Source organism: Mycteria americana, chromosome 1 (assembly GCF_035582795.1).
Source record: "Mycteria americana isolate JAX WOST 10 ecotype Jacksonville Zoo and Gardens chromosome 1, USCA_MyAme_1.0, whole genome shotgun sequence".
NCBI lineage: Eukaryota > Metazoa > Chordata > Aves > Ciconiiformes > Ciconiidae > Mycteria > Mycteria americana.
The window spans coordinates 188,825,413-188,839,045 of NC_134365.1; the positions used below are offsets into that span (position 1 = coordinate 188,825,413).

Here is a 13,633-nt window from a genome sequence, read left to right on the forward strand (position 1 = left end):
AAAATTCAATAACAGATACCTGAAACTTGGCAAGTTTGAACTAGGAGTCAGGCAGATATTCTTAAAAGCAGGGATAGTTAAACCATCGGAACAACTTTTAGGTACATAATAGAGAATCAGTCTTGTAAGTCCTTAAATGAACATTGCATTTCTTCATAGGGTAGTTTCTGATTTAGGCAGACCATAAAAGCTAAACATAGGAATCTTGCTGTCAAGTTATATCAGAATTCAGAACAGCTGATCATAATGGTTTAGTCAGTTTGTTAAAATGAATTTGTCTCAGCAATGAAAAAGCAAGGGTGTAACTTCCAGCCCCATACCACTCCCTGTTGGAAGGTTTGTTTCTGAAATGGCAAGGAGAGCATCAGTGCAGATTATATTGAGAAAACAATGATTTTCAAAACAAAAAAACAAGCCTCCACTTACTGTTATATAGTAATAAAATCTGGTTTTATGCCACTGCATAAGAGATCATTAATTCAGTCCATGTAAGTTATAACCAGAGGAATCTATTTGTATTTGAAAACCTTTATCAAAGGTTTACTCTAACAGGTAGATAGAAAACGCACCCAACTATCAGTTCCTAACTCTCAACAGACATGAAGCCATTCTCCCAGTGTATCGCCAGTTCATTTCATTATAACCCCTTTAAAGAGATGTCATAACATCCCTTTGCTTTCAAGCTTAAAGTTTTGGCAGGATGCGTGTGTGGGGAGGTGGTAATTCTGAGATGCTGGAAGCTTTCCAACAGGATAAGAACAGCATCTTCCAGACATCCTGCTAACATCAATTCGTGGATGCATGTAACTTCTTATCATCTTCATTGCAGGCCATGGCTCTCAAAGACACTTCCTGGGCCACTGTTCATATAGATTTGTTTGTTCTGTTCAGAAAGATAGGAGAGAAAAAATTCAGATACTTTGCCATTAAAAAGGGCTGGAATAGTTAACGTCTGAAATAGTTTGTAGAGAGCATTTCAAATAAGAGATTGAAATGCTGGATAAGGGGAAGGACTTTGAAGATTGTGATCAAGTTTCATCTTTGAAGACAGCCAAAAGAAAGTAGACAAGCTTAATGGAAGAGGTTACTCAAGGTGACTTGCCATCAGTGTTCCTGAATGTGAAAGTAGCAGGTTAATAAAAAGTTCTTCTTTTTCTTTGGATATAGAAACACAGCAACACGATGACACTGAATTTTAACTTGTCAGTGGCCATGGTGACTTCCCCTCCCACTCAGCCTTTGTCAGCGGGGTCTAGGGGTATTGTACCTCAAGTGCGGAGAGGCTGCAGGTTCACTACTTCAAAAAGACCACCTACAAGTCTTAGTCTGATTAGAGTACAATACAAGGATCTGATTAAAGCAAAGGCATTTCCTTTAAAATATATGCGCATGCATGTACATATATCCCACTCTGCAGACATTGAGTCCAAGCCCTGATATCTACTAAAGGAGGCTGGATGAGGGAGTTCTTGGAGGGAGATGTGAATTTAATTTCCAAAGCAGCAGCCCGATAGCACAGCCCAGTACCACTTGCAATACAGTGCCATTGTGTAGGTATGCAAAAGTCTTCCCAAGGAATTTTCCCAGTGTCAGATACTTAAAAAAACGCTAAACCACAGAGCATTACCAAAATCTCCATCATTTCCTATTAACATCAGCTAGCTAGTAGTATGAGAGAGTTGAGTAACTCTTTTGAGGCAAAGAGAGCCAAGGGCAACTGCAGAGAGTCCCAGAGGGGAAAGCAAACAGCAATATCCATGGTTCAAAAGAAAACTTCAGGTGATCCATTATGAAGTTTTCATATTGCAAGGGTGATGGAAAAATATCGTGGCATGCCTGCACACTGAAAAGAACTGCTCAGGAAACCTTTAACTTTATGTAATATGTACTTGTAAATGCCACAGATACTTTTTCTTGCCTGCATGGTTTATCTAACATGTACTCTGGACCCTTCTTTTCCATTAGAAATATCTTGGTCATGCATCTGACTTTTGGAAAGCATTAAAGTGTTGTCATCTGCAGAAACAGGGAGATATAAATTAAATCCCATTAGACAAAGAAGAGCAAGAAACTAATTATAACCTTGCAGTAGTTTTCCCCACTTATGTAACAGGAGTTACCAAGGTAAACCAGGCAGAGTGAAAAACTGGTATATCATATCACAAAAGATGTGGGAGAGATCGAATAAATTTCAGTGTTATTTCAAGGTTTATTTCTTTCATGTGTTGTATTTTTCTAAGAACATATTTAAAAGATCCTGTCTACAATACACACACATCTGTTTCTTCTTGAGTGTCTGCTGTTGAATACAATAGTAAAACAATTCCACAAAATCCCCACCAAAACAAAACAAAAAAAACCCAAATCAGCAATACTTCTTCCCATCCCAAAAGAAAACCCTCTATCTGCTTCTTTAGTTCAAGTCTCTGAGAGTTTGTGGCTGGGTATAGAGCAGCAAGTAAACACAGATATTACTGCAGCTTCTGCAGCCACTAATGTCTTCTTTTTCTGAGATCCCAAAGACTGGGATAATTACATTCTGCAAGAGGCAAAACAATTTATGAAAAAAAAGACACATTCTCTTATTAAAAATTAAATAGGACTTTCATAATCAGCTGCTTCAAATATGCGTGAATAATGACAGCTAGAAACCAGTCTCTGCAGATTGCTCATGAAGTGGGTGTGAAGCTGAAGTCAGGGTAAGAAAAAAAATCACAATGATAAAAGACTGCTTTCTTGGAGCTTTTACAAGGTCATTTGGCCTAGGCCAGATAAAAGTGAATATTTCTCCAATACCCTGTAACAAGAGGGAGAAAACAAAATTAAAAATTATCTTTTGCAGCAAAAACAAAAATCAAAGTCAACTTCTTTAGGATTAAGTCCACTGGAAAATAAAGTTTCCCTTTTCTTCCAACAGGTTTTAGCTTTTAATTATGTAAAGCCTTCATGAAGGGATTTCTATCTTTTTGTAAATTTAATTCACAAAATGTCCTAATTATCTGCAGACATATTAATAACTTTGAACAATATATTAATGTAGCAAGCTGAAATGTGTTTTCAAAACAACAGTGAAACAAGGCTTAAAGAAGTACACCCATCCATAATTCTTGTACAGTTCATATGTAAATATATTATTGGTATTGTAGATATTGTGAAAAACAACAAAGAATCCAACATGTTGAACTCCTTCAGCTGCCCACAGTTTACCAAACCTAATAGTATTGTGGGCTGCAAAAGACGGCCATTTCTTCCCCTGTGGGGAACTGCCTTTATCTATTCGTTGTCATTTCTTTAGTGAATTTGAGTTAATTTTTAATAACAATTTTACTCCTCATAAAACTGAAAAGATAACTCATGGGAGGCCAATGATATTATTTAGACACTGTCTTCAGAATACAACCTTGCTGCAAAAATACTAAATAACTGTTGGACCAGAAAATGAGGAAGAAAGTCGCAGAAGAATATCTGCATTTGTGGGAGAAGGGTTGAAAGCAAGGGGCTTTTTAAAGTTTGATTTTTTAAAATTCCTCTTTATAAAATCCCGGCTCTCAAAAAAATGAGTTATGTCAAAGCCATCTCCTAAGGCAAGAATAATGTGTGTCAGTACCTGAACTTGCTTCAAAAGTCTCCAAGCCTAGAAGTAAAGGCTCTGCACAACTCTTTATATTGGAACTGGGAATTAGGTTAGGGAACCCCTTTCAGAAAAGAACATAGGTGCAGTGAGCCTTATGAAAAGGTCATTTGAAAGCAGAGGGCCTGATTTCTCTGATTCAGTAGTGGTGATTTACCAACAGCCTCCACTGACATGAGTATTTTCCCTTTTTGCTCATGCGAAATAGCAGGAAGAATGCAGCCCAAGACAAAGTCATCCTCTTTCACTTAAGAACGCTGAAAGTTTGCAGAGTCGCCTCCTGCATTTCCAGCCACATTCCTCAGCTGCCCAGGTTTATCCATGCACAGTCCACAACACAGAGAACATGGCTGTATTGAGGTTTTAGCCTAAATGTCAAGGCACCCCCAGCAGATGCTTTCCATGCCATCAGCACTTCCTCTGACTTGAAATATATGTTCTGCAGTTCTTTACAAAAGAACGTGTTTCAGAATAGGTATGTGCCATTGCATGGCCCCAAACAGAGTTGGAAAGCATTTATTTTAAGATCCCCTCTCATATTACTTGAGAATTGAACCACCTAAGCTTTCATAATGAAATGTCAAATATGAAGCTAAATTAATAGCAGCATTGGTACTAAAAAGAACAAACAAATCCATTATTCTTACCTTTCTCCTCCTTTATTCCAAGTAGTTTGACTCCTGGATAAAAGAAAAAAAAATTCTTTATTACAGGACAATCACATATTTATGCAAGTAATTATGGTTATCCAGTTGTATGGAACTTTCTTGATTACTTGGTGCCCTTTCCTGTCTTTTGAAACTCCACTTAAAATAACAAGTAAACCCTTCTGCAAGATTCCAATTCTAGCAATAAATATTTCTTCGATTTGAACTCAATATGAATAGCAGGATGTATCGACACAGGAGATAAACATATCTTGGTTTTGCTGGAAAAAATCAATCTAGAAATGTTTCAAATATCTTCAGATCCTTCAATCCTTTCTTGATTTCACACAATTTGAAAGAGTGAAAAGTTTCTTCCGTTCCCCCCCAGACTCCCACTATTCTTTTAGGATGAGATTTTCAGAGGAAAGACTGATTGAGCTCAAAGTCAAGCCAGGCAGAACACATCTGCATATGCTGTTTCACTGCCTTGTCAGAGGTAAGGCGTTAAACTCAGCTACAGCATGCCTGGACCATCTCATCTGAGGTCCCTATATCGATGCTGATACTTCTGCTGAGTAGTTTATTTTCTGCCATCCTTCTGCCAGGAAAGACAAGCACATTACTGTCAATTAAAAAAAACCCAAAACCAACCGGGTTTAGGAAAAAATTTAATAATCTTTCCAACTCAGATTGTATATAGACTGGATATTAGGAAATTTTTCTTCACTGAAAGGGTTATCAAGCATTGGAACAGGCTGCCCAGGGAAGTGGTTGAGTCGCCATCCCTGGAGGTATTTAAAGGACGTTTGGATGAGGTGCTTAGAGACATGGTGTAGTGGTGGTCTTGGTAGTGTTAGGTTTACGGTTGGACTCGATGATCTTAAAGGTCTTTTCCAACCTATACGATTCTGTGATTCTGTGATTCTGTGATATATAGACTAACCAGGCTAAAGCTAAGTTAGCAAACCACATTCTTCATTAAAACAAACGTAACCATTGTGGATTGCACTCTGGAACCTTTTTATATAAATATTCTATTCTCAATATTCCCATATTAAATAAAAGCTTTTTATTTGTGTTGGGAAACCAGCATTTTCAGTGCAACTTTATCAATCTAAAAGTTCATGAAAGTTTGCATTAAATACTGATTGTTTATGGAAAACTGTGGCATGCATGCTGGCCTTGTAACTTCAGGGACCTTTGAGCTATGGTTCCTCTCTGCTGTGCAACAGCAAACTTTATGACATGCTCCTTCTCAAACTGGTAGCAAACAGCATAAATCAAGTGCTGGTTGAGACTCCCATGGTTCAAGCTACAAGAACGAAACCAAGTGCTAACCCACAAACCATGTTTATTTTAAATAGTTTTATACATAAATCATTTTTCCTCAAAACAGATTTATCCAGCATCCCTCGAGTTCATGTTCTGCATACGGGAAAGGAAGAGAATGGGGTGTCCTGCCACACTGCACCTGTGTATTCAGGGCATAGTTGCTTCCCACAACAAATATCTAGAATTATGCATCCACTGAAAGAGCAGAGTCAGCATCCGAGAGAGCATTTCTCATTCTTATGCATAACACTGGGTGTAATGAAGACATGAAACGGGAAGGTGTAATATGTCATGTTGCCCTCTAGATTCTGCATTTACTATAGCTCAGAGAGTTTCAACAAGACAACTAGTATTTCATTAAAGAAGAGTAGACATATAAATTTCGTATGTTCACCATGTCATCTCTCCCCATTAACAGAATAGACAAAAGGGTCCTTGACAGTGCTCCATTTCCATGCAAAAAATAAACAAGGGCTCTGTTACAGGCTTGCCATGCATTAGCACTTGGCCTCTGAAAATCCCTCCGTACTTGAACATGGGCAAATCTCATGAGGGATTGAATATAAAAATGTGCAACTGTTTTAAAGTTACTCTTCTGTAAAAATAGAAGTGTTTTAATATTTAAATAAAACCGATCATTTGTGCCATTATAGTGAACAGATACTGTCTCAGTCATAGGTCCCAGCTGAGTAAGGATTAAATCTTATTGATTAAACTTTGATGTCAAAATGACAACTGTTATTTTTTTACCTTCCTATCCTAAAAGGTTTATTCTTATGTTAGAGACAACGGCAGGGCAAAGGACATCAAAACTTTCTTGATAGCATACGACAAGACTCGATGCTCTCTCAAGGGTGCAGTAGCTCACAGACAGATGTGGAAATTCATTAATTTGTATTCCCATTCAAAAAGGAAACCACACAACCACCCAGAGAGCACCCTGGCATTTATAACCAAAGAGGGAGAAAAGATTACTTTCATGAAGATCCTTTTTGAAATAACAGCTTATAAATATTGCTAATAAAACACAAGATGTCTGGAGGGCAGATGAATTAATGAAAACTGGTTTCCTATCGATGAGAGGACAATTGGGCAATGCAACTGCTCTCCTCCCCCCTGCCCAGACACACACAATAAATTTGCCTTCCCCCACTCCTCTCCATGTCCCCTGTAATATCCATGTCCCCTTCTGCATCCCCTAGCCCCAGGAAAACAGGGCAGAGCTGCAGCTGCTCTGGAGCTGTGCCCATGCTGATCGGCCAGAGAGCTGCAGCCGAACAACGCACGTTGTGCCCAGGTCCTTCCCACTACCCCTCGCAGTGGGGCACTGTTTTGGGGTCTCTCCTCTGCCAGCCATTGCTTTTCACCGAACGCATAGAAATTTAATCATCTTTTGAGACTTATGATCCCTTTCAAATTTGGCTAAGATTGGCCAGCAGGTTGAAAACCTTACATGTAGACAGGCAGCGTGATCATACAAACTTCATTTCCTTCGGAAACCAGGCTAATAGAAATAATAGTGAAAAATACAGCAGGTACATCGACAACATGGTGCAATGTTCAGTTTCTGTTAAGTGCAAAGCCGTTGTGACTGTAAAGAGTTCAAACAGGGAAAAAAGAAACAGGAAAGAGAACAAACATTTCCTCTTCAGTGCCACTGCACAGACGGAGCAGGCTCAAAAATTACCTGCAGGTCTTAACTTTGGGAACCTTTTTAATTTCTTTTAATCTTCGTATATAGTCTGACCTGCTTCAGTTAGCTCCCTTGTGATGTAAAACGCCACGCTGCAGACTACATGGCTTGTAAGCCTCACCTGGAGTTCAGTTCTTTTTGCTTAAAATCCCAAGGGAAGGCAGAAGAAGCTTGGTATAATCAAAGACACTGAGGTTGCAGCCTCCAGCCTATCTTTTGAGAGATATTTTTCTTTCTTGTTCTTGTTACCAATACTCATTTTTAACTCCTTTCCATAATGACATATTCTTTCATAGTTTATTCTTTCCCTGATTTGTTTAGTCTTCAAATTTCACATCATACAGGAAATCTCACATAAAGGAAAAATGGATAATCTAGCATTACCCAACAGAAGGCAGGTTCCTTGGGAGCCATTAAGTAAACATCAGAGTAGGAAATTTATCCCTTCTACACACAGGGTTTTATTGCATTTGTGTTGATGCATTCTTTGAATATATATATATAATAATAAAAAAAGCATAGATTGGCAGCGTACATCACAGAGTCGTCTGTTGTTAAAACTGTGCCTGGGCTGAGTGCACTCGTTTGGTGGTACCAACACCTGCCCTATGGAAGAGGACATATGGCATCTGGCTAAAGGCAAACCCTTGCTCCCTCTGCAGACAATGGCAAGGTTTTCAGTGGTGACAGCAGGTGCTCTGATGGAGATGCTCGAGTTTAGATATTGGGATCTCAGCTGTGTCACACATTTTCTTTTGAGTTTATCAGGAAACAGTTTACAAATTCGGATAAAAGACACAAAGTAAAATAAAAATAATAATTTCTGCCCTTGCTGCCTTTGTTAACGAGGCCCCATCCAGCAGACTTTATCTTTTGTCCCTTACTACGTATCAGTCGGCTCTGTCCTACCTGAAGTCTCTAATTCTGCTATCTGCAGACATGCCATCCTTCAGGAGATGGTTCAGGCCTGCTATACAGACTGCTTTCTTACTCACAGTCTTTTACTAGCCTGGACATCTGTAGTCTGGCTTCCAACAACTCCTGGATTGCTTGGCATGTGATGCAGGCCTTACCAGTAAAGCCTCTAGCCAGCTGGTTCTCCAAGCAGCTGCCCGCAGACCTTACGGGAGGTTGAGCTGGCAGGTCCTGCCTCCTCTCAGCAAGACCAAGAGAACTGCTACGCACAAAGGTGGCCTCAGTCCAAGGTTCCTGAGCCCTCTGCCATGGCCCAGGGCTTGCCTAAAGCTCGTAGTGATTAAGACACTCTTTTTCCACTTCCAGTATATGGAAAACTCTAGCAGCAAGAATATGTGCTTCTTAATCATGCCTTGACCTCATAGATGCTCGAACCCAAGGATTCCTGGCATTCATCGGCCAACATACACATCCTCACCAGACAGTCCAACTAATCCAATTCAAGCTTTTTCTTGTTTCTCAACTAAACATCTTTCTCTACACTGGCACATTCACTGAATTCTCTTAGACTCTAATCCTTTTGCTGCTCAGTCTTTGTAAATCTTCCATGTCTACACTAGGGTCCTTTCAGCAAGGGAGTTTCAAGCTAATGGAAATTTCCATGATGGGAATACTACATAATTTTTTTTTTTTACACTGAAGAGTGCAATTCTAAATAACAATCACATTAATGCCTCATTAGGACAGCTGAAAAAATTAATGGATGTTTAATAGGCTACCGACAAGATACCTTTTCTTCAAAGAATCCTTACAAATACTACGTATTTTAAACTGGATGCAGTTGGGTCTTCTTTGTCATAATTTCATACGGGCAAAAAGTGAACAGCTGTACCTTTCATGGGATTTTTCCCCTCCAGTTTCAATATCATATTAAAATGTTTACAGCATTTCCAAGCACCTTTTATTTAAAGACTTTCAAAAAATCCCTTACTATTTCACTACCCTTGTTCTGAACTTAAGGAAGAACCTTGGATGCGGTTCCTCGCAGTAAGTACCTTGCATGCAAAGCCACTGAGTTCTGCTGCAAGAGCAGCTGTTCCTCCCTCCTCCCATTTGAACAGCTTATATTTACGACAGGATTTCTTCTTAAAAGCTATTGTAGGCAGCCAGCCAGGACTGTAAGTTCTGTCAGGCAGGCTAAACACACACAGACACATGATAGTATCTGGGGAAAAAGTCAACTTTCAAACAATCTCATTGCTTTCACATTCTGTACCCAAAAACTTACCCAGGCGCTGTTACTGAGGTAGTCCAGACTCCCAGGATATTCAGGTTGGTAGATGCTATTAGGTTGCGTTTTGTTCTGGAGTCGGTCCAGGAAAGCATTATTTACCCTTAAAATATAACAAAAAATAAATACTGATTGAAGGTAGCCGAAGAGTTCAAAAACTTTGGAAATTTAACATTCTGTGAGTGGCTTTCCCTATTCTCAGTTCCATACCCATCATCCTATGGTTTCCAAGCCTGTGCTGCATAACCACGGACTGGCATGAGATAGGGTGTAGCTCATCTTCGCTTCACTAGGTGCGTCCTTACCCTGTGATCAGTCTATTGTGATTAAAAGGCATACCTCGGCTGCTGTGAGAAATGCACCAAAATTCTCCATAGAAAGATGACCTGCATACCACCACCCACCTTATCAGGGGGGTTAGCTGTTTTGACAATTCACCTTAGGTAGTCTTTCAGCCTTCGGTACACACGGAAAGTTTCTAGAAGTACTGATTTCCTAATGCCAACAAAAAAACCCACTTAAGCTTGTTACTAATAGAGACAATTTGTGCAGCTGACAACTTTCCCTACCATCCAGCTCTGAAATCAACTCTAGCATTGTCTTGTACTGCTCTATCAATCTGGAAAGCATGCACAAATACAAATACACTTTTCCTCAATCTGTTTTAAATGTTTTTAAACCTTCTGAAAACTGTTTCCTCCCCGCCCCCATTAATGCTTAGGACTGACACACATGCTTAGACATGACTGTTGTTTTAATGTTTTACAATGCTATTGGTAAGAACGATGTAAAATGCAAGATACTGGATTATTTCTATCTAGGGACATGAGATGGACTGAATCGAAAATCCTTCATTAACTTCTATGGGTAATTATCTCAATATCTTTGCTAGAGAAAAAAAAGAAATGAAAACAGTATGGAGAGTGGTTGCCTACAGAAGTAATTTTTTTTATATTTCCCTAATGATATAAAAAAAGAAACAAATTGTGTTTTTATTTTTGAGCCTGAGCGTTGCTTCTTTTTACCAGCAGAAAACAAAACTGAGAATAAAGCTGTGCTTCATGATAATGGAAAGTCATTTAAGTGACAGAAGTGCAAGATTAGAGCTGCTGAGCACAGAGAGGGCACAGCAGTGGGGCACAGCCTGGGGTGCGAAGCAATGCAGCTGCAGAAGGCCCTGCTGCACTGCAGCTTCTATCTATCAATATCAAATCCCACGTTTAGCTCTGCCTATTAACCTCAGTGACAGTCAACCACACAATGTGGCATAGACAAAGCAGTCCATTCTAAAATAAAGTAGAAATAAATAAAAAAATAAATAAATGGATAGATAGATAGATGGATAGATGGATAGATAGATTAAAAAAATACGTTTCCCAGCTGAAACTACTATACTAGCAGTTACCCATGAAACTGCTAATAGTTTCTACCGTATGCTGTATCCTATGCTGATAGGATAAATAAAGTGAAAAAGGCACTCTGGGTCATACGGCATTACAGTGAGCAGTTGTAATGATGGATATTAGTGCCTCATTTGAAGGCAAAGTTAAACCAGAGGCGAGGTCGGGGATCCTCACTGCAATCGTCTTCTAAAGCATGAATGCCTGCAATTTTGAGGCCTTTTCCAGATAGGAATTGAACTAAAGTGTATTCTGCATTTTTGCATCATACCTCCTGTGTTCATTTTGACGTGCTCTTGTCCTGGCTTCCTCTTCCTGCTTTTGTTTAAATTCCATTAATTCAGCCTGGGAATGATAAAAGTGAAAAAACAAACAAACAACAAACTTACTTTTAATTGACATACCTATGTTGCAAACCCAATTAATTCCACATGGTGTTAACTTCAGCTAGAGCCACGTGCCATTCCCAGAACTTCTCTCAATACGTTTTATTTATGTGACAGCACTATGTTAAAAGCTGGGCTCATTTTTCTGTTCAGCGTTGCACTGGATGAGTTTTGTTTGTGCCTTAAAAAATGGGAAGTTGCAGGATTCAGACATTTACAGTCCTACCTTTAAAAGGGGTATGCCAGGCACCAGTCTGCTTCCCCTTGCCCCAACCTATGGGTTGAATTTCCCTGTGGGTCCAAGGGGGAAGACAGCCGAAGTCATCTAGTAGAAGCAGACACAGCCGTCACGCCCGTAGGGTACAAAGGAGACATGCCCTTCGCCTCCTGCCTCCGTGGAGCGTGAGGAGAAGATGAGAACGGGGTATGTGGCGTGGTGTGTCACCTCCAGCTCCCTGGGGCTCCCCCAAGGGTGAGGGAAAGGCAAATGGTACCTGCTGGCATGGTGAAAGCCAGCGCAAGCACCCAGCATTGCAGCAGCCTACCATCCTTACGTTACGTAATATTAAGGTACATAAACAGTGTCAAAGGGAATTCTTTTCAGAGGAGAGTTTGCTTATGCAATTTTAGCCAGGACTGCGAAGGAAACACGCTGTGTATGACTCTGCTCTGCATGTGTGCTTGTTTGTCTGGCTCTTGCTCCCTGCAATGCACCCAAGAATTGAAGATGCAGATTTTTCTGCAAAGAAAATTTGGCTTGCAGGGCGAGGGGGAAGGGATAGGAACAGACCCATCTTTCATATTTTCCATAGCAACTGAGCAGCAGTAGGAATAGGAACTAAAATAAAATGATGTGGTTAGATAAAAGCTTCAATAACCGAATGGAACCACGAAAGTTTAAAAAAAAAAATCAATTTAAGTGGAACATTAAATAAAAACTATGCAATAAATGTATGAAGAAAATCAATAACTGAGAATGTGTTGTGTATCAATATTTGTCTAGCCCTAAAAGAAGAAACAGGATTAAGAAATAAAAAAGCCAGCCTTAATTTTCACTGTTTTAAATAACTATTCAACCTGAAAATTAAAACCCAGTATCTGACTTTCCAATATGCTGAGTCCTCTCTTGGAGTAATGTTCTGAAATATATTGTGTGTATATGATGCGGTGTTCAAAGCGTACTGAAAATTTCTAAATCAAGCAATACATACTAAAACCTGTTCTGAAAAAAAAAAAAAGGGAACTGACAATACCTATATGTTTTATAGCTACACTGTGCTAGGAGGTACACACAAGACAGAATTCACAATTACTTTAATAAATATTAGTTTGAAGTAGAAATGAGCCAACATATATCTGAGGGACAATTATTGGAGCCTTTAAAATACATATTATTTACAGTAGGTTTGTAAGTAAGTAGTGCATTACTCTGCTCAATAGGTAGCAGCAATGTGAAGGCAAGGAGCATTTAGAACCGTGTACCGAGCAAGAGCAGCCTTAGAAGCAGCCAACACCTTCTTAGCAATCTGTGGAAATCGGTAAAGAGTCTAAAGCTCTACATGAGTCCCTTAAACCAAACTCATAAAGTAGGGGCATGCTAATTCACATCTGTAGTTATTTTCTCTATGGAAGAATCAATGTAAAGAATACAACACCTACCAGCCTTACACCCATGAAGACTGGCTTTCAAAAATTTTTCCTCTGTATAGTTCCTGGGAATAAGCATACCCCTGATGGGAAAGCAATTAAGAGCCTCCCTTTTTCCCCACCTTTTGTTTCCAGCATCCTGGTTGCCAGAATACTATGAAATGAGGACACTTATCCCCAACATTTAAAGAAAGATATCTGTGAGAGGGGCCGAGTCACTTGTCCAGCTCCAGTAGAAACTCACTGCATGGAATTTGTTGTGCTAAGATTCTGCTGCTGGGGAAGTAGTTTAACATTAATTTGGATGTTAGTAACAGCAGAGGCATAGCAAGGGGCTCAGCATTTGCTACTATGTTTTCAAATGATTTGCTAACATGATTTTCAAATGCTGCCCTCCTCATACTTGCGCAGTCAGACCTGGAGCCAAGACAGGTCACTTAGCACAGTGCCATCGCCTTGTGCAGATGAACTTTATGTGGATATGCCACCCAAATCTATGCCAGAGGGACGACAGTGGTTCAGATGCTTTTCAGGCAACGGTGCCATGTATGCAGAAGATGGACTCCAAGCCTGCAGTTATGGCATGCCTGCTTTTTAGACAATTCAAAACTCTACATTTAGGTAGTTAGCAAGGGACCAGAGAAGCATACAGACTTAACAGCAAATCTGAGTGTTTCCACATCCCAATTTG

General features: G+C 39.7%; 1 protein-coding gene across 2 annotated transcripts in view; it reads right to left on the reverse strand.

Moving 5' to 3' along the window:
- Positions 1 to 286: 286 nt before the first annotated feature.
- EPSTI1 (epithelial stromal interaction 1) overlaps positions 287 to 13,633 on the reverse strand; it is a 50,492-nt gene continuing 37,145 nt past the window's right edge. Inside the window, exons 9-12 of one of the 2 annotated variants that reach the window (XM_075491986.1) lie at positions 11,181 to 11,254; positions 9,507 to 9,612; positions 4,279 to 4,311; positions 287 to 883 (exon numbers count right to left, since the gene is read on the reverse strand). In XM_075491986.1, the coding sequence (XP_075348101.1) occupies positions 4,291 to 4,311; positions 9,507 to 9,612; positions 11,181 to 11,254 (201 nt within the window). In that variant the 3' untranslated portion in view covers positions 287 to 883; positions 4,279 to 4,290. Of the gene's footprint in view, positions 884 to 2,191; positions 2,798 to 4,278; positions 4,312 to 9,506; positions 9,613 to 11,180; positions 11,255 to 13,633 lie in introns of those variants that run through there. The other variant, XM_075491985.1, reaches the window with a different exon arrangement.